At 33.6% G+C, this 21,829-nt stretch overlaps 1 protein-coding gene across 6 annotated transcripts in view; it reads left to right on the forward strand.

Annotated features, from left to right (window-relative positions):
* The window catches only part of LOC149807382 (deoxyribonuclease TATDN1-like), a 56,841-nt gene that overhangs the window by 1,817 nt on the left and 33,195 nt on the right, over positions 1 to 21,829 (forward strand). For 3 of the 6 annotated variants that reach the window (XM_089966061.1, XM_089966043.1, XM_089966071.1), the window contains exons 2-8: positions 2,131 to 2,151; positions 4,309 to 4,353; positions 8,962 to 9,011; positions 9,412 to 9,475; positions 15,621 to 15,767; positions 18,631 to 18,673; positions 20,625 to 20,751. In XM_089966061.1, coding sequence (XP_089822187.1) covers positions 4,314 to 4,353; positions 8,962 to 9,011; positions 9,412 to 9,475; positions 15,621 to 15,767; positions 18,631 to 18,673; positions 20,625 to 20,751 — 471 coding nt within the window. In that variant the 5' untranslated portion in view covers positions 2,131 to 2,151; positions 4,309 to 4,313. Of the gene's footprint in view, positions 1 to 2,130; positions 2,173 to 4,308; positions 4,354 to 8,961; positions 9,012 to 9,411; positions 9,476 to 15,620; positions 15,768 to 18,630; positions 18,674 to 20,624; positions 20,752 to 21,829 lie in introns of all 6 variants that reach the window. The other 3 variants (XM_089966034.1, XM_089966052.1, XM_089966024.1) reach the window with 1 other exon arrangement.

Genomic DNA, 21,829 nt, shown 5'->3' on the forward strand with positions numbered 1-21,829 from the left:
GCTCGATACTCGTCTCTAGTCCTACAATGTAAGACATAGCACATGTTGTTTTTGTTTTTGTTTTAGTGCATAATAAAGGACTATACTCATCGCCAGTGCTTGCGCATTAACTAAGTTGATAAACTTGCATTTTCTTCGTAAAAGCTTCTTTATGGTAAATTATGGTGGTTACTATGCATTTTATATGCAGCTATTTTTTCCCGAGTGCAAGAAAATATGTTATGCCCTCATCTTTTTTTTCTTTCTGTGGTCCCCGTGTGGCCGACTGATCTAAAGCGCTCACCGCTGTCTGCGTGGGTTCGAGTCTCTGGCTCGGCCAATGTGGGTATGTGAGAAAGCTTGCCGGTAGCTTCTCGTGGGTCGGTGGTTCTTTCCGGGTTTTCACGGTTTCTTCCTCCACCATTAATACTGGCCGCCATGTATAGCCTATATTGTGCTGAAAAATGGCGTTAAAACCTATAACAACAATAACAGCCCTTTTTTGGGGGGTGGGGGTGGGGGGACACTATTGCACAGGAGCTCGTATCATTGCTTACAATTGACCTGTCATTTATGTACCATATAGTAACCGGTACATGAATGACGGACAATACAAGCCCAGTGATAAGTGGTGCTAGTGGATGTTCTGATAGTCAAGACAAAATGTTTATAGGGCTGTCAGAAACAGGTTGTATTTTGTCAACTTAAACTCCCTGGGTGTCATTGAATTAAATTTTTTAATCGAGCAGATTGAGGCTAGACCAACAAATAGGGCTCCACATTTTTTTTCTGGCTGTCAGGAAAAAAAAAAGCAGAGACCTACTTGTTGGTTTGGGCCAGATATTAAAGGGATGACCATTTCATTTTCTGTGGAGGGGATGGGTGGGTGCATGTGATGGGCCCATGATTTTCTGTTGAACTAGACTATTTGATTATTTGAATTTTTGGTTGTTTACCTTAAGATTATTACATTTTTTGTTTACCTTAAAATTATTTTTTCAACTATGTCAAATGGATATAATAAGTTTTTCCTTCTAAAAATTACCCTCCCCCACCCGCAAACTAACTGGTCAGTTTCCTAGAGATGTATATCTTGAGGTCTTACAGTAATAACTCGAATTACCCCTGATTAATATTTTTAGATGTTCAGGTCAACCCAGTTAGCACCTTACTGACACAAGGTATTCGATCATGTTAGTCTAAAAATTGGAATGTCAAAACCTTTCTGACAAGGGTTTGGGTTCCCGAACTCCATGAGAACCACCCTACCATTTTTTAGCAGGAGTGTAGTCTCCACCCATGCCAGATAAATCCAGCCCTGAAATATATGTCGATACTGATGGTCTATTTGTGGGTTTGATAGCACCTATTCATGCAATTGAGGAATCATTTGAACCCTCATTTGATCGCAACATATTAGTATTTATTTTAGACATTTACTGGTATTTCCTGTGACTCTTTGAGTTACATTCAGTTGAAGGGTTCTTTTGCAATATGTACAGAATATTTCCTGATCAAATCCTTTTGTTTGATGACCTGTAAATTAATACAGAATAACACAACCATAAGTCCTCTAACCATGTTGAATTTCATGCTAGATATGGCTGTTACCAAATACCAGTAAGTATCTAATCTGTATGCATGTGTTTTTCCGGAAAGATTTGCATCCAGCAAAAATGTGCATTTTAATGAACAGGTGACATCATACCAATAAATCATCCATCAGTGTCAGCAAAGATTTGGGGTGGTGGTGTCTGATTTATAATATTAACACCACCCTATCCAGTGGGACAGTTCCAAAGAACACTTTGTTGTCAATATGCTTTTTTTATTGATGAATAATCTTGGATAAGGCTGCACAAATTCAGTTGAACACCAGACATGATAGTCTTCTTCACCATCACCACCATCATCACCATCACCACCATCATCATCATCATCATCATCTTTACAAAGTTTCATTTCAGAAATATTTGTTTTGGGTTTTGGCTTCCTAAAATTATGTTAGCATGGTAAGGTTCTTATGCTATTATGGTAGGTTTTGGTCCAGACCATCTTAGATCATTCTTAATTGTACAGAACAGAAAAAGTATCATAAAACTCGAATTTATATGATTTTTTAACAACCTTTCCACTTTGTTCTCTTTTCAGATATTGGAGCCAACCTAACGGGTAAACCTTTCTTCTCCAGAAGTAAAAAATATTTAATACAGAAAACTATTGAACTTCTTTCATATAAATAGCATACTATTTTCACATATTAAGCTATGATTTAAGTTACAACAATTTGTGTAACAATGTGTTATTGTTATTTGATTCTCTACATAAATTATATTTGTTGTGATCTCAATGCTTTTCATAAGCTTGAAGAATATTGTGATGCCCTCCATCTTTCTGTCTATCTTTACCATAACACATCTGCTCAAATACAACTGGATGGAAATTCATGAAACATTTTAGTTATTTTAAACGTTTGGTGACCACCTTCAAGAATGAAGTCCTGGGACAGGGATAATGAGAAAATCTAAACAAAATTCAATATTCTTTTTACCAATCTTAATACATGCAGATGTAGCTGGAAGACATGTCTTATATGTAATGGAGTTTGCTTTCTGGTCCCTGGACCAGTGTCTGAGAGGTGATGGTGAGCACCATATGGGGAAGAGGGGATTATACATATTCAGTGACAAGTGTGTGCATTTGCATTGGTGAGCCTTGTAGTTGGGATGTATTTTAATATGTTATGAGCCTGTTAGTCACAGACATTGCATAATTATAAACTCTAATTGTAATCAATGGATTACTGATTTTGAAATAATCACAAGTAACTGGTGATTAGGCATTTATTGAATGCAAGGTATTGTAATTTGAAAAAAAATTCCTGTGATCAAAGTTATTTTAATTACTACATTATTGCCTTTGCATACAACCATAGATAGATCTAAAACTGCAATTGTCATATTGTCCTGAATGAATGTACCAAGTGAGTGGAAATGTATACAGATATTGTTGTTCAAGCCCAATTTGCAGTTGTATAGATATGACTGATTGATTTCAAACATTCATATCTTTCTTTGTTAGTCTTGGGCAACAAAGGTTGTCATGACATAGTTTGACATCCTTATGTTGCATGCTGTCTGTCATGAATACATTGGCCTTGCTGATGATTTTGCTGTTGCCATAATATTTCTGTTAAAAACATCACACAAAACAACAACGTTAAACCTTATAGTAAATAACGGAGATAAAAGAAAATTGTGGAGATACACATGGAACAAGTTTATAAGGCTGTCAGATTTGTACAAACTACTTCAAGAATCTACTGCTTTTTTACTATGGCAAGATGACTACAGATAAATTGTTACAAAAGCTCTAATGTTTATTAAGATATACAGATGTGAATTTTTGGTACAAAATTGAAGTATATTCAGATTACATCCAAACTTCCTTGCACCTTTCAAAACTTTGAGTCACTTTTAGTTGACTGTCATCTTGTCACATAACCAAAATGGACAGGACAACATCAGAAGTATGGACAATTTTTGCTTTCACAAGTGAAGAGCTTTAAAATATGGCAGCATTCTGTGAATTAGGAATGTCGTTAGTTGCTGAAAAGTAATAAGGAAAGTATTCCTTACAAAAGTGCTTAGATAGCGAAATGTATTTCTCAAATTTGTATGCATTTTACATTTACATATTGACAGATTTGTTTGCCACAAACAGATTGTTTTCCTTTAATAATGTATCAGCTTTCAGTTATAAAGATGCAAGTATTACATTTAAGACAGAACTATGATCTCATGAAGGTATATTTTCAAAAGTAATCATAAAATAATTGATTACATAATAAATTGTAATATAATGTAATCAGTCATTCTACCCAAATATGAGTAATTTGTAATTGTAATGAAACTTGTAGAAGTAATTGATGTTTATTTGATTACATTAGCTTTTAAAGAAATTTATGTCAGGTCTGATATTTTCCCAAAAACGTCTTAAAAAATTGGAAAATATTTTATCAGTTTTCCAAATTGTAATGAAATGTGTATAATATTAATCAGAATTAATGTCAACCCAAATCTAAATATTCTAGAAATGTTTTAATTACTAATTTTATTTCTGTAGAGTTCAATTCACTCATAGGAACATCCCAGAAAGAATTTGTTCATCCAGACACCTATTCCAATTTTGTCATGTCTCCTGACATTTTTAGATGAATGAGACTATCTTGTATATCAATAAATTTACAAATAAAAAGTAAAGAAAAGAAGGGTAAACTTTTTTTCTCTCATGTAAATTAGATTATCTACACTTGTTATTTTCTTACAGATCCCATGTTTAGGGGTATCTACCATGGCTCAAGGAAGCATGAAGGTAAAATGTGAATGTGCAGAGGTCATTCAGCATAAATTAAGTACATCTTCCATTTTTTCAACATTTATTTGCATCAGACTTGAAGGATGAAGGCACTGATACTGGTTGCATTCTTCATGTTGTATTATGTTGTTTTATTTTTTAGGTGGGGGAACCTCCTTGTAGTAAAGGAAAATGGAAAGATATGAAAGCAGTTTTTCATGTATCTTACAACCAAATGTAAATTGTTATGAACAGCATTATTAAAGGCAGAATAGAATGCATAAACTGTGAATATTTCAAAGCTAAATCTGTTAAGTTTTAGTGGGAATTAATTAACACTCATTTTTTTCTTCTTTAACTTTACATTATCAGAATCGTGCAGTGTTTCTCTATACTGCACTTCATCATACTGTATGACATGTGTTTCAAAAAATAATATCATGTGTTATGAACTAAATTTTATTATAAACAAACTATGTACACTCATGTAACAGGTGCCAGAGCTTCTGATTTATTAGATTTTGCTGTGGATAAACTTAGCAAGCTGTTTGATCCATATGAATGTAGAGGTCTTAAAGTTGACGACGTGAATGAATTCACTCCGTCACAAAAGAAACTTTCAGTGAAGCAGGTGACTGAATATGATATCCACAGTGTCCAAGAATGGCTTTATAACAACAAATGTGTAACATCTAGTTTTGAAAATATTCTGATCATTTAAACACTTATTTGGCAGAAATATTCAAATCTAAAGGTTCAGACTTGTGCTGTCTAGAGTATATACAAAATTGCACAGATAGGCATCTTATGTCCAGGGTCTGTCCCTTCTCTCACAAATACCGTCCATTTTATAAGTCAGTCCAAGCACTAAATTCAACAAAATGCAACTGAAGAAGACGGGTTTTGGTAGAAAAGCAAACTAAGAGGCTAAATGGGCTCCCCCACTCCAGTTACTTTGCAATTTTCATTGGTTATCTTTTTTGACAAAATGTTTGGATTTATAGTACATATCATATAGGTCATGTAGCTGGGGTCCCTCCAACAAAAACCAACTGATAGGGTATGTATAGCTGGTATAGACCAACAAGTTCTCACCTTTTTTTTCTCACAAGACTGGTGCCTTTTTTGTCTTCCTGAATTAATGCTCTTCCATTTTTATCTTTTTAAATTTACACTCCACTAACCCCAACATCACTTGCATGAACAGACATTTTAAATAATTGGTTGTAATCTGGAGCTGAAAGAACTGGTGCACTTTTAAGTATGACCCTTAATTTATCTAAAAGCCTTCTGACCTTTGTTAGATCAACAAAACATGGTTCACTTACTCAACAAATTGGTCAGGGGTTCAGCACTTATGGAAAAATTTGAGCAAAATTCCCAGTAATATCCAGCCATACCCAAAATTCGCATCAGTTACTTTTTACTGACATGCACTGGGAATTCAGAGACAGCCTGCCTTAAGATTGACTTCTACAGTACAGTGTGACCCTACTATAGCCCACTCTGTTTTAGCACGAATTTGGATATAACACGGTTGTGGTGTGGCTCCCGAAATTTCATATACATGTATTTTTCTTGTGCACAAAAAAAATTCTTTTTTAAAAAGTACAAGGAAAAAAAACGTAAAAAGTTTATTATCATTTTGGGGAAGAGATTGCGTATGAATAATACAAGATGATCGTGGTTTGGCTCCTGAAATTTTTGTATGTATTGTTCTCATACATGAAAAAGTATTTTTTCTTCTTCTTAGAAGTATGAAAATAACGCATAAAAAGTTTATTCTGGGATCGCGTAGGTCTTCGCCAGTGTTGCAAACTTGGATTGTTTTTCTTTACTGGCTGCAAAACATACCATGTGGCGATTTTTTTTATTGCTGACATTGTTGGCTGTTTAAACTTTTATATACATCTGTTGGTTTGGAGTGCAGAAATTCAGAGGCCCCATGAAAGGAAGCTGCAAACTGGATATAAAATGCACTGAAATTTATCAATTGTTACATAAACAAATTGGGGCCCCGAGTGGCCGAGTGGTCTAAAGCACTCTCCATTGTGGATCACTGCCATCTCACCTCTGTCTGCATGGGTTCGAGTCTAGGATTCGGCCAATGTGGGTACGTGAGAAAGCTTGCCAGTAGCTTCTCGTGGGTCAGTGGTTCTTCCCGGGATTTTTCCGTGTTCTTCCTCCACCATTAAATACTGGCCGCCATGTATAGCCTATCATGTGCTGAAAAATGGCGTAAAACCTCACAACAACAACAACATAAACAAATTTTTTGTCCATATTGACAAACCTTCTAAACAGTGCATTGTTATATCAGAATTCGCTTATCTTGACATCTAGCATGAGTTCTGTATGTTGTGAAATATCAGCTTTTTTGTTGTTGACATTTCTCATTTCTGGTAGTGGAGATCAAGCGGATGAGGCATTGTCTCGAAATCTGTCTTTCATCCTATCTTCAGCTGCTCGCTAGTAATCAATGTATTTACAAAGACTGACATTTGCATGTGGATGGTAAGTAAAACTCCTCTTCTTTTCACTCAGAATTAATCCTTCAGAACACTCACATTTTCTGTAATAATTCCTGTCATCAGAACACCTGCGTCTCTATTGTCCGTGGACCCTTTCTTAATTTTCAGATGCATGCATGGAAGGCAGCAAGCATCACGCTGCTACCACAAATGTAAAAAAATAAAATAAAAAAATACATCTTACTTATTGGTTTATTCAATAGGCATGGAGGGACAGTAACTAGAATAGTCAAAACGACGGCCAATTCCTTTTTAAAAATGTACCACAGTAAAATAGTTTGCTGAAATTTCAAAGGAAACAAATTACCTTTGAAGCACCAATTGTTATGAAAACATACTCAGCAAATGGAAAAAATACCAGTCTGAATCATGCAATACAATTATTTGATGTTGCCACCACAATTAGAAATGGGCATTTGTTTGGTTCTCCAAAGCTGTCCTTTAGAGGTGACTTTGATAGCGCATGCACCCTTTATCAAGGAAAGCCGACTACAATCTTTCAATAACAACAAAGAACTTTTCTTCAAATTAAGTCAGTACCAAACTTAAATAAAAGTGATGGAATCTGATGGATTTTTGCATTTTCCAACTTGATCGGAAGACGTTAACTGTGCTGTGAAAGTTTCCTTTTTCTAGGGATAAAGTTTATGCTTACGAATGCTACCAATGGCGGCTTAAAACGCAAACTAACTTTTACTGACTTGGGACATATTGAAAGGTAAATGTGCTTTGTCATTCATTACGGGATTGTGCTGTTTTTCCACTGAATTCAGACCAACATGACCAGAGACAAAATTATTGAATATTTTAAAGATGTGTGTGTGCATATTTTCGATGGAATCACTTGTATTGTGGATTCAATGTATATGATGATGTTCGCAGGTGAATACAGTGTTGATACTCAATTCATGCTATACATTAGACATGTATATATAAACAGTATTCACATATATGTACCAATTCGTGGTTCTTTAAATAAAGTAAACTGTTATATATGTCTTCTCTGTTTTCACTAAAGGTGTATTTCTCATTTAATATGCATCAGTTTAAGATGGTAACTGTGCCAATTAAGCACGTATTTTACCGCCTGCATTTATTACCTTACACACCCCCCTTGCAATTTTTTTGGGTACATGCATCAATTTCTTTAGCTACCTGACCTGGTTGCTTATAAGACGGTTCGGTCTATAACGCGGTCGGTTCTGTGGCTCCCAACTACCATATTATAGCAGGGTCACACTGTACTTAAGAATCAATGTATATATGGAAAATCCTGAACCATAGTATGTAGGGAATATACTGAACTACACTAGATTGGGAATATGCTGAGATATTGTATATATGGATTATACAGATTAATTATGTATAAAGAATATACTGCATTATAGTATAGATAAAAGAAAATTTTTTCTCTTCTTTTTGATGTTTTTTTTTTTTTTGTATGGATGAAACATTAAAATCAGGTGTTCACAGTTAGGCAGTGTGGTATGCAATAAAAAGTGATGTCCTGAAAAGTTGAAATTCTTCAGCATTGGGACCACTCCAGTGGCCTAGTGGTTAGAGCGTCCACCTCAGATGTGGGTGGTCGTGGGTTTGATCTCCAGCCAAGTCATACCAAAGACATATAAAAATGGTACTAACAGCTGCCTTGCTAGGCATTCAGCATTAAGAGGTTAGTGTTAGGACTGGTCGGCCTGGTGTCAGGATAATGTGACTGGGTGGGACATATTGCTACATGTCTGCGACTTGATACCCCAGTGCTAGGCGTCACCATTAACTGCCATGCTGCAGACATTGTAGCAGCATGACTGAAAAATATTTAAAGCTGCATTAAAAATCCAAATCACACTCACACACACACACACACACTTTAGCATTGGCAAGAAATATAATTGCCTCTATGATGCCAGAAGTTAAAACAATCTGCTTTAAAATGTATGATACTGTCTCTTAACAATTTAATGCTAATATGAAAGTGAATATATCATTTTAATGTTCATACATCATTTATTCAGGAAATTTATTTTGGTAAATTGTATTACATAGCATTTTCTTTCTAACAAATGATAACTGAGATTATTTGTTTGCTCTACAGATGATTATCAGGAAGTTTTGAAGAGAGCATTTGACCATGGACTTAAGAAGGTATGTGAAATTGACAAGAAACATTGTGGTAGTTTTATTCAGGACTATTTCAGTTCATGTTTTGCTCATTTTATACATTTTTATGATATTTTTAAAGTACTTATTACATTTTGACCTCTGTTGATAAAGAGGAGGAAAAAATATCCCACAGCCTGTCTGTCAAAAGTTGTCATCAAATCTTTGTTCTCATCTATCAGCAAAAGTTTGTTACCTTCTTCCTGCACCATTTTGAAGACTTGTGAAATTTGACAGACATTATTGGTCCAAAAATGAAAATGGTTCCCTTTGCACATTCCATTTGACTCTTGAGTTTTGGACAACTTAGATGATAGCAACAAAAAAAGTGAATTGAGTTGTCCATAGTGGCATTAAAACTAAAACCAGCTGATATTTCTTTCAGATTTTGATAACAGCTGGACGAATTCAGGAGGTGAAAGAAAGTTTGGAATTGGCAAAGGCTAATGGTAAAGATATCACTAAATATATTACTTCTTTTGTCATTTTATTAAGACAAGGTATTAGTCACTACTTCACTAATTAAACTTGACATGAATACATTTTGTCTTAAAAAGTTAATGATTGATTACTTGTTGTGTTCTCACCCATTTCAAACTTGAGAGTTGTTAATGCAAAGATATTTATCATATATTTAAAAAAATATATTTCATAATGAAATACTGGAATATGTCAATGGGAACAAATTATGTTGCCACAGTGGCAAGATCACTTTCAGAACTACTTTCTTTTTCCATTAGGAAGTATATCTGCCCTTACATTATTCAGACCTGTATATCCATAGGCCTATTTCTATTTTCTGCTTTCCTTCCTTCTCTCTCTCTCTTTCCCTGTCAGGGTGAACAGATCTAAAAATGTGTCAAGACTGTTGACCCTCAAGTTAACATTTATGTAATCAATGAGAAGGGCATAATTGATGGTTAAAAATGAATCCCAATCAGCCTAAAGCCAGCTTCAGGTATTAACTTGTTTATAATTAGTTCTCCACATAAATCGTGGAAATTCTCATTGACTGAACTCGCTTGAATTGTTTCTTTTCAGTATTCTGTCACCCATAAAATATTGCATACCTGTTAAACTCACTGAAAAATAATACATATTTTTAAGAAAAACTCTTAATAACATATGGTAATAAAATTGTTCAGGCAGTGGTTTTAAATGTCATCACAATCATGATCATGTCTGAAAACAGTGTTCAAATCAGGTATTGATTGATGTCAATTTGCAAACTGAGTCAAAATTTCGGTGCAGCATATGTTGTTGAATTAGATTGCAAGCTTATCAACACAAAAATTCATGTCTGTGCAGAAATAAGCAAAATTAGCAACCAGAATCTTTACAGTCAATTAAACTCACAATCATTAAAATATGTTGCATAAAATGATGTGATGATGTCTGAAATCTCTTAAAGTGTTCTATTATGTTTCTATTGTTTCTACAGTAATGTTCACTGTGTCAATCTATTCAAGAAAGAAATAATCAGTGAAAACAGACATCTCTTCATTTCATATCAAAACATTCATTAATTTGACAAAATACACAACTTAAAGCATTATATATACAATCTAAATTCCCAGTCCTAAAATTATTGTAAACGTTTGGAACTTTTTTGTCAGTATAGTAATACAATCATTAATTAACACTGAAACAGAAAGGAGACACAAATCCATGCAAATTGAAGGTTTTTGCCTTTAAAATATGTAATAAAAAGGAAACCTACTTTTTTGTAGATACAAGGAAATATTTTGCTTCTGACATGGAAACATTTTGTATTGTCGCTCATGGCTTTGCCTTTCATGACTATACTGTGATTCCACTATCTAGGGCTTGCACTTTAATTATGCACATGAAAACTTTAAATAGTTCATGAAATACATACACACACATGCACACTTTCCAGCATATCATTGCAAAACCAACAAATTTACTCCTCACAAGTGACCACATAATGGGGTGAGAAATCTTATGAAAAATATTTCTTGATTTCTAAATTCAACAGTGATGTTTGTTCCAACATACTGATAAAGTAAATTGAATCCATACAAAGAGTTATGTAATCCAACTATCCTTACTGCTCTGTGTTCCTTATATGTCAGATTTGTCACTTTGATAATTACTGGCTATTGTTATTACCAATAATAATCAAGACAACAAAAAGGTAACTGCTGAGATGCTATGTATTGTTCAGTCTTGAAACATCAATAAGTAAAAATGATACATTAGCTGTTGTAGCTTCTCTCTTGTGGATCACAAAATGTACTTCACATGGTACAAGATTTAAACCAGTCCATCATGTGACAAGCTGACTTCTTTTGTAGGCACAAAGCATTTCATATAACAACTACAAATTGCCTATGAAGAAATAAGTTGTTGCAAAAAGTGCAAAATGACATAAGACATTATTAGTTTAGGAGAAAAATAAAAACAATTTAACTAAATGAAAAAAGGGAGAGTCCTTAGATCACTGCTGAGAAGCTTTTGACAGAAAAATTCAAAATAAACATCATTCATTATTCATTCTACAGCAGTGGGAAAATGGAATGGCTGGCTAATGAATGACAGTTAATGCCTGATGATTGTGCCCTGATTTTTAATGTGGTTTTGTACTGCAACTGATGATTATTTATCATTATTTTAAATAACAGGGATAAAAGCTTTATCACACTGATTCTTTAATATGACAGTGATTTCTGAATGAAAATATTAGATATTTAAAATTTAGTTATGCCTTTCATACTTTATGAGTACTTCACATCTGTATGACACCCCTCAATAAAAAGGTCACCTCTCTTATAAGCCTACTTTCCTGCTACAGATGTGGTCTTATAAGAGGGTAACCACTCTGTGTGTGTGTGTGTATATATATATATATATATATATATATATATAGACACACACACACACATTTGAGTTTAGAACAAGAACATAGGAAATGGGAATGAATTGATTATCCACTTTTTTATATATGTATACAGGCAACATCTGTATATTGCAATATTTTCCTACATGATCTATGTCACAATACTTCCCATGTGACATACTGTAACATGTTGGGGTCAAGGCCAAATAAAATGGAATAGATGGAAAGCTCAAGCCTTTTTAAGTTACTAGATCTCTCCAGTGTATTGTAATGTTGAGAAATGATGCTTTCACCACAAAAGTTCTTATTTAGATTGTAATAGCACAAAATGAAACAAATAAATAGTCAACAAAGTTGATTATATTACTTCCAGGTTTATATGTATTTTCTTACACAAGATTTAGTGTTCATATTCAAAATGGCAAGATATGATATTTGGAAATATATAGATTTGTAAATACAGCAGAGGTATGAAAAAGCATGTAAAAACAACAGCAGATTAGTGTTAAACAGCAGGTGAAAATCAGCATAAATGTTCATTTCATCATAATTTACATAATCTCTATTTCAGATAATCCCAATTCCTATACTAATCTTGCACAGAAAGATAAGTTAATAGTTACCAAAACATTTTCACATGATGTACTGAAGTGCTAATGATTTTGTGCATCAAATCAAGGTTCAGAACCAGATTTGGGTTTGTATTTTAGAGTCAAATGATACATATGTTGGAGCAATTTTGAACCAAAGTCATGTACATTTCATATGACACAGTTTGTCGTTCTATAGCGACATAGTATTGAAATGTATGTCAATAATGTATCACATGGGTAGGATGTTATAATGTCATTTTGTTGCAGCAAAGTGTGTCATTGTGTCATGTAGATTATTTAGACATAATGGAATACTAATTTTCTGATAGATAGCAGATAGCTGCATTGATGATGTCACAGTAAGTGTCGTCACTCAAATCCCTCTGTGGAAACTTTTATCTGATATGATGAGGGAAATAAATAGTGAAACAAGAAGTATTATCAGCAGTATAATCATTATTAGTAGTGTGTCTTAATGACAAGGTTTATACTGGAAAATGACCAATGAAACACTGTTCTCAGCCAGTGGTCAGCTGTGTGTGTGAAGACACTTGAACGGTCAGAATTAAGAATTACTATATGAATCTAAGACACTTTAATAATTTAATATATCGGTAGCAACTAGTCTACCTCCTTATTAATGCTTGAAGAAATTATGAGTCAAGATCAAAATGGAGAGAGATACTTTTTGTTGTTTAGATGCTTATTTGGTGTTTAGACCTTCGCTGAACCCAGCCAAACCACATCAACCAGAATGGCAGATCTCATCCCTGTTTATAGGGTTTGGGAACATGGGGGAAATTCAATGACACAAATGTTACTCAATGAAGAATTTTGAAAAATTGTAACATGAGTGCCACTTAGTAGAAATCCAAAAGGCCAGTGCATACAGTAGTAAAAATTGTGACTGATTTCAAACAGCAAAAATAGCAAATATTTCACAATACATTATAAACAGTAATTAGATTCAACATTGAAGATGAACAATTTCATCACATTGGTGAAGAAAAATTGCATGAGTATTACCATAACCCTGGAGACAAATGTATATAATTGCTATTTCTCTAATCAGTGAAGGCAGTTTATAATGACATCATGTACAAACTGGGCATAACAATTGTTTCCTCAGATGATGAATATGTAATGTAAACAAATCATTTTTATATGAGATACATTTGTTAAATTATGTTTCTGTATACAAGATTCATATTTCAAAAACTGTTACTATTATTAATCATCTAAAGGGAAATTACCCCAAACTTGTAAACAGCTTCATTATTAAGATGGAGTTTAAAACTTGAAAACACTTATTTATAGCTCATTGTAATCTTCAGCACAGGAAAAAGAATTAATCCTTTTGAAATCCAACTGATCTGAATAAAATTATTGCTCAAAATCTGGCTACAACAAAATAACTTGACGTCAGTGTAAAAAGCCCCAAACTGAGAAATCTCTCTCAAAGCATCTCTATTAAAACTAACAAATGCGCATAATGGAAAAACCGGAATTGCAAAATTGAAAGGGGGGGGGGGGGTCACATGATCATGTTTATGTCACATACACCAAAAATGACCCTGATGACAACCAATCATCCTACTCCAAGAAATAATATTTTAAAAAATTGTATACATCTTAAATCATATAGTCCCATCATGACATTGGAAACAACCAATCATTTTAAAATAAAATAGAACTTGTTTATGAAAGTAGCTACAAGTTCTGAAACAAGGTCAGAATTTAGATCAACACCTGGTGTTTATAAAGTAACAGTCAAGGTCAAACATTTTTCTGAAAAAGTATCATCTCTAGTGAATAAATTTACATTATAATAGCATATAATAGAATAAAAATTTAAAACTGACAAACAATTAAATTAAAATAAATATGAATTAAATCAGATATACATAACAGATCAGAGTTTTGAATTAGTAGTATAAACCATTAATAATTGTTAAATATTTTGATAATGTTACTTTTATAATACTATTAAAAATGGTGTTCTTTTGATCCATGAAATGAGTTGACCTGACACACTTCCTTTACCATTGGCTCAGATGCAGGTAGGATTTGTAGACCTTTTAACATTATCTTTATTTCAGTCCCGTTATTTGATTTGATACAAAATACATAATGTAATAGTTCAAAAACAGGTCTACTTTTAATTGACTGTGTGAATATAATAAAGACTTCCACATATTGAAGATCAAAAACAGCACTTAATTACATTCTTAAAGAAATGATTGATGATATAGCTGTGAGGATAGATTGACACTTTTCACATTTGGATAAAAGAGGGCATGTAGTGTTTATGATGCTTACACTGATACCAAATAAAAAGATAGAACTAAAACAGAAATTTGACCAATCTTATATAATTGGTATTTAGTTCTTACAGTGTTGCTGCCAGTAGGTATTTCTGACATTTTTATGCATCAAATATGTTGTTGAATATTGTTATTTACAGAGTACTGAGAATAGTGTTTTTTGTAAAGAAAAGTTAACAAAATACATGACTTCGTTTTAAAAGTTGTAAATTTCATAATGTTGATTCAGATTTCAGAGAACAAACTGCCATTTTGATGATAAAATGAGGGATATATGAAGATTTCATTTACCAGTTTTGATCTAAATTTTCTTCCAGTTCAACAAATAGGGGCCAATTCCGTGGGCATTTTCTAGGTCAAAAATGGGATCCATGATTAATGCCCATGTTATAAGTGGGTTCATGAGTTACCTGTGAGCAAATTATTGAATGACTACATTGCTAAAACTCTGTGTGTGTGTGTGTGTGTGTGTGTGCATTCATTATTTATGCATATCGTTTATTCATTTATTTGGCCTTAATAAAACAGAGATCCAAGGATCCCAAAAGTGCTGGGAAAATATAATTTCTTGTGTTTCATAATGTTTTCAGTCATATCTTTTTTTCTTCTTTAACAAATGCAATCTCTTGAAGACTTGGTGCATTTGGAAAGATTGCTGTGTGTCACATAATTTGAAATATATCTATGTACACAACTGTTGAAATTCTTTAGTAACCAAGTTTTAGCCTTCCAACGTGATGCACAGTGAATGTAATCCTTACAAAAATTGCACGTCTTGAATAGGGGCCTGTTCATCTTCCTCAAGTTCTTCTTACAGATGTCTTGTATACAACATGTGGCTGTCATCCAACCAGATGTAGTGAGTTTGAGCAAAATGGGGATCCTGATGGCTACCTGAATGAACTCTTGACCTTGGCTCTAGAGAATAAAAATAAAATTGTGGCAGTTGGAGAATGTGGGCTTGGTAAGAATACTATCAATTTTTCACTTGTATCAGTCTTTATATATTTTTTTTCTAAATGACATTTTTGCTGGTTCCTCAATCAGTAGATTGGGGAATGGAGATTCTGCTTTTTTTGTGGATGGATTATTGTGTTTGTACAAACCACACAATCCATGAAAATTGGTGTCTCACAAAAGATAGTGAAGTCACAGTCTGCAGCTATATGGGCTTCATTTCACAATATACAGTTAGTATTACTTGTATTAAGGTAAAAGGATAATTTTATTGATGAGGTTATGGATTAAAGCAATCCACTATAATGAAATAATGTATAGGATTTATTAGAGTTAGCTCAAAGAACTCCGCTTAGAGAAGTCTAGGAAAAATTACTTTGCCACAAAACATCCGTACAACAATAGAAGGAATATTTGACAATGTATTGTTGTACTGGTTATGTCATACATTTTCCTTAACTCATTTGGCCCCAATTCCGCCTGTAGGCATGATGAGGCTGTACCTTTTTTCCGAGCTCTGCAGCATCAAGGTCATTTAAGATACACCATGGGTGGTATTACAAAAAAGCAGACAGATAGAGCTCTACAATGATACCAAATAATCTGGATGTTCTAGTTGCACTACAAAATACAGAGGGAAAAACCTCATTTTTTTGACCCGTTTTATTTTCACCCAGAAATTTGCTCGTGGTCAGAATGCAATTTTGTGTCCGATTTTAGACCTTTTGGCCTCAGATCTAAGGCAGACTGGTCTGAACTGCACACAGACAGGTGAACCTTTGCAGAAACTAGGATAAGGTGGGCATTTGGACTAAAGAGTTTTCTCCATACGAAAATGATGGGTCCATGAAGCAAAAAAACAAAAAAAACCCCAACTTTTACCCTTTTGCTCATGTGCAAACAAAATAACTAATGGAAAATGATGTTTCTAATACAACTAGGCATTAGTCTCATGGAAAATCTGTTGAAAGCCTATGTATTATGACGTATTCAGAAATAGGCCCCCAAATTTCTTTCCTACGCACATTTCAGGCAAAAATGACAAAAACCTCTGGGGCCAAATGAGTTAATAGATATTAGATGCATCCAGAAAAGTGTATATTTCTGTTTACAATTTTTCTCACTGACATCCTAAGTCAGATGACATTTTTGCCACATGTTAAAATATAAAATTTTTGGTACCACACAGTGAAATATATCTGGTATTAACATAGGAACAGAAAATGTCCTCTGTGTAATTTGGAATCTAGTTTAGAACACATTGCACTTGCAATATCATTTATTTTATTCCTATCTTGTTGTACTTTTATCTCAACGATATTTTTTGCTCCACTTGTGGGACCTTGCCATATGTTCTCAACATTAAACCACATTGTGGGACATTGCCATATTTTCTTTACATTTGATTCTAATTTATGGAAACTTGCCAGATTTTCTCTATATTTGACTCAACTATGTGGAACCTTGCCAGATTTTCTCTATATTTGACTCAACTATGTGGAACCTTGCTTGATTTTCAATATATTTGACTTCATTATGTAGAACCTTGCCAGATTTTTTCTATATTTGACTCCACTATGTAGAACCTTCCCAGGTTTTCTCTTTTTTTGACTCCACAATGTGGAATCTTGCCAGATTTGCTCCTGCAGATTAAGCTCTCATGTAATACATGTAATACTATGCAGTCACTCATGCCAAGCAACATTTTGGCTCTGGTACTGGTCATGTATTAAATCAGATGTAAGAACATTTTAATTATGTTCACTTAACCTTTCTGGAACTATTAATTTACATCACAGTTCTAACATAATGAAAAAAATTAAATCATTTTAAACTGCACATTTAATTTTGATTTGTGATCAGCAAGCATCCTTAAATACATAATTTATTACCATATTTTGAAGGAAAAAAATGCATTATTAAAGATTGATAAACAACCATGTTATGTAGTTTCTTTGCTTAAGGTTCAGTATTTAAAAAAATTAACAAACAAAAGTAATGAATGTGAAGTTCTTTGTTGATATTAAGTGGGGGTGTAGGTTGCATATGACCTTAAAATTGTGTTTTTAAATATAACAGTATAAATTATAGCAACTTGTATTATTAAAGTATTAATGTCTGTTAAGCATATTTTTTATGTGCAGGCAAGAAAAGAACTATGTGTTTGTAATCATTACACAATCACTGACTGCATCAGGAATCAAAACACAGGACGTTCATGTTGAACAATGAAGCCCCAATACTTCTCATTAAAGTATATTTTGAATGTTCCAAAAATAGTTTATTTAGGGACTGGCTGAAAAATTGTCTTTTGATAAATGAAACAATATCCTGAGTCATATATTCTCCCTCCTCTCCCATTTATGTGGTAGGTTCCTCACATAACAAGGTACAGATAAATACCTGGTAATGTGGTAATGTGCCATTTTGGATGACTCTACTTTATTCTACCACTCAGCAATCCAAGACTGTATTCAACAAGACTGTCGCCTAAATTTATACAGAATGTGAATCACATTGACCTTTTTGTATAGAATCTTGAATGATCTGGAATACATACAGATGCACAAGCACACCATGAAGCATATTTAATCCATGGCATTCCATTAAAGGATCATAAACTAGCTTGAGTACAGGTTACATGAAATAATAAATTACCATTTAGCAACAAAAACTTGTGTTATCACTTTATTCCAGTCATACAGTTGGTTTGGTGGAGTCTTAGATATCATTGTGTTATCACTTTATGCCAGTCATACGATTGGTTTGGTGGAGTCTTAGATATCACTGTGCTTGAAGTATCTAAATGATTCAGAGATGATAATTTTTAAGAAATATCAAATTGAATGGTTCTGTATTTTCCATTTCAGATTATGATAGACTTAATTTCTGTGATAAAGGAACTCAGCTTAAGTAAGTCACGATCTTTCACCACATAACAGAAGAGCATGTATAAAATTGAATCAATGTTAAGTCGCAGAGAGTTCATTATTCTTTGGATTGTGAAAGACTAAAAGCCAAGTGATCACCTTTTTAAGCTTATTTATTCAGCAAGAAAATAATAATTATGTAAAGGTTGAGTTTCACGTGCTTTTTTTCTTCACATTTATCTTAGAGTAGTAAAATGATAGTGATAAAGTTACAGTTGTAGTTGGTAATTACAATAACGAATTATGAAGCTGCAATTCAAGTGAGTTATCTCCCTTTATATTAGGTTGGAAGATATCAAGATCACAGTTATATTAGTTTTGTCAAAAGGAAATTCGGGGCCCCGAGTGGCCGAGTGGTCTAAAGCGCTCTTCGTTACGGATCACTGCCATCTCACCTCTGTCTGCGGCGGTTCGAGTCTAAGATTCAGCCAATGTGGGCATATGAGAAAGCCTGCCAGTAGCTTCTTGTGGGTCGGTGGTTCTTTCCGGGGTTTTCCGGGTTCTTCCTCCACCATTAATACTGGCCGCCATGTATAGCCTATCGTGCTGAAAAATGGCGTTAAACCCCACAACAACAACAAAATCAAAAGGAAATTCTTGGAAGACATCAGGCTTTTATATACTGTAAAATCATAAATATTCATGGGAATAACATTTTTGGGTTTGGGAGTAAACATGATTTCATGGAGATAAAATTTCATTGGGTCACACTGTCGATGAAACTGATGTTCAATAATACTGTCTTTAGTAGTGTACTTAACTGCATTGATATTTGTGACCAATCAGGGCTTTACAAATTTTATAAAAGTCTGCTTGCCCAGGGTAAGCTGACTGGAAAATTGAACTTACCCTTGCAGATTTGAGCTTGCCTCAAAAGATGACAATACAGTATCACATCTAAAGTAAAAATGCATTGTTAAAATAAAATACAGGTTGTGTTGAGAAAATTATATTATATTTTATTGACAATATAAAACATTTTTTCTTTTTATCTTTGTTTGTGACTTATTACCATATTTTGATAATTAAATTATTAAAAAAGATGTGTAAATTGTGCATGTGGATAGATATGACATGAGGATAAAAAGGAAGGGTTAGAATGCAAACATAGTTAGGAAGGGTTAGAATGCAAACATAGTTAGGAAGGGTTAGAATGCAAACATAGGAAGGGTTAGAATGCAAACATAGTTAGGAAGGGTTAGAATGCAAACATAGGAAGGGTTAGAATGCAAACATAGTTAGGAAAGGTTAGAATGCAAACATAGTTAGGAAGGGTTAGAATGCAAACATAGTTAGGAAGGGTTAGAATGCAAACATAGTTAGGAAGGGTTAGAATGCAAACATAGTTAGAAAGGGTTAGAATGCAAACATAGTTAGAGCAGCAAAGACAGACATACACTTGTATAAAAATACATTTTTTGGATAGGTAGATAAGGGTTTTGGAAGTAGCATGACTTGAGGGGGGAGAGCTGTTTAGGTAAAAGACCTGCAACTGAAAAAAACATAACAGCCAACAACAGAATAGTATTAACGTCATTTTAATCATGTTTTAATATCACATTTTTCTGTATCTACTTTTCCACTTAAAATTCAGTTGTTCATGCTGATTTATGTATCTATCCAGTAAAAAAAGTTAATTTGAAACCAAATCACACTCAGACATAGTCCAATATCAATGGATTCATCCTTGGCTTTTTTTTCTGGGGTGCATTGTGCCCATAAAAGTGACAAAATTAAATCCACCACACATTTTTCTGATTTTATAATAGCGAAGACTGGTTATTATGATGACAATTGATTTATTAGAACTATTATTTTTATGACTTGAAAAAAGCAGACAATGTTATTATTCCAGAAAGAACAAATTATTAGTTGGCAGTCTTGTAAATAATTTTCATAATTACAGTAATTAAATAAGACCTGTATTCTTTTAGATATTTTGAGAGGCAATTTGAATTAGGAGAGTCTACACAGCTGCCCATGTTTCTTCATTGTCGTAACTGCAGCACAGATTTTCTGGGCATAATGAAGAGAAACAGAGACAGGATCAAAGGTGGAGTGGTAAGTGAACTCAGACAGCTTGTACTCATGCATAGCACTAGCTGGGTGACTGTACCCAAGGACTTTTTGGGGCTTCTTAGTGTGTGCATCCAGGTGTATAAAGGCATTTATAGATATATCATAGATATTGGACCCAAATACTACTTTTTAATTTCATTGCCACAGATATTGGACATAATGGACCCAAATACTACTTTTTAATTTCACTGCCACAAATATTTTTATGCATATTTTATTACTAAGCCAACAAAATATGAAACTTTTGATTCGTCTGTTTATAAACTTTGATTTGGACTTGAATCATACAAGAACCATGGAGTCCACTCAAAATACATAAAAGTTTTCATGAATGCTTGTGACCTAAGGGATAATTAAGTTTTCATTTTAGGATCTTAGGTTGTTTCTTTAAATTTCCAAATTGGGTTTTGATGAAAGTTTATTGATAGAATTGGTAATAAAGATGCCTCTGACACTGAAAGATTTATTAACATCCTCATATCTCATTCCAATTCATTGTTAGGAAATTTTGTTCAGGAGTTGTCAAAAACAGTATTTTGTATGCCTCTAAAAAACAATGGAATAATACCATATTTCTCTGATGATAAGCCCATGTTTGATGATAAGCCCATGCTTGATGATGATCCTATCTTTGATGATGAACCATTGCTTGATTATAAGCCCAAGCTTGATGATAATCCCATGCTTAATGATAGGTCCAAGCTTGATTATAAGACCATGCTTGACGATAAGCCAATGCTTAATGATAGGCCCAAGCTTGATTATAAGACCATGCTTGATGGTAAGCCAACGCTTAATGATAGGCCCAAGCTTTATTATAACACCTTGCTTGATGATAAGGGCATGCATAATAACCCTATGCTAGATGATAAACCTACCTCCTGTTTTACCAAAGTTTGTCAAATAGTCATTAAAAATATCTTTCATAATAAACACATATCCTACTTTTTGATACATTTATATCCTGGGCCTCTCCACTACCCACCCAGGACTTTTCATGAGAGAAATATCGTAGTTTGAAGCAATTTATTATGTTTGCTTGACCCCCCCTCCATTTAAC

This window comes from Sinohyriopsis cumingii, chromosome 1, assembly GCF_028554795.1.
Source record: "Sinohyriopsis cumingii isolate HCF-2022 chromosome 1, ASM2855479v2, whole genome shotgun sequence".
In the NCBI taxonomy this organism is placed as follows: Eukaryota; Metazoa; Mollusca; class Bivalvia; order Unionida; family Unionidae; genus Sinohyriopsis; species Sinohyriopsis cumingii.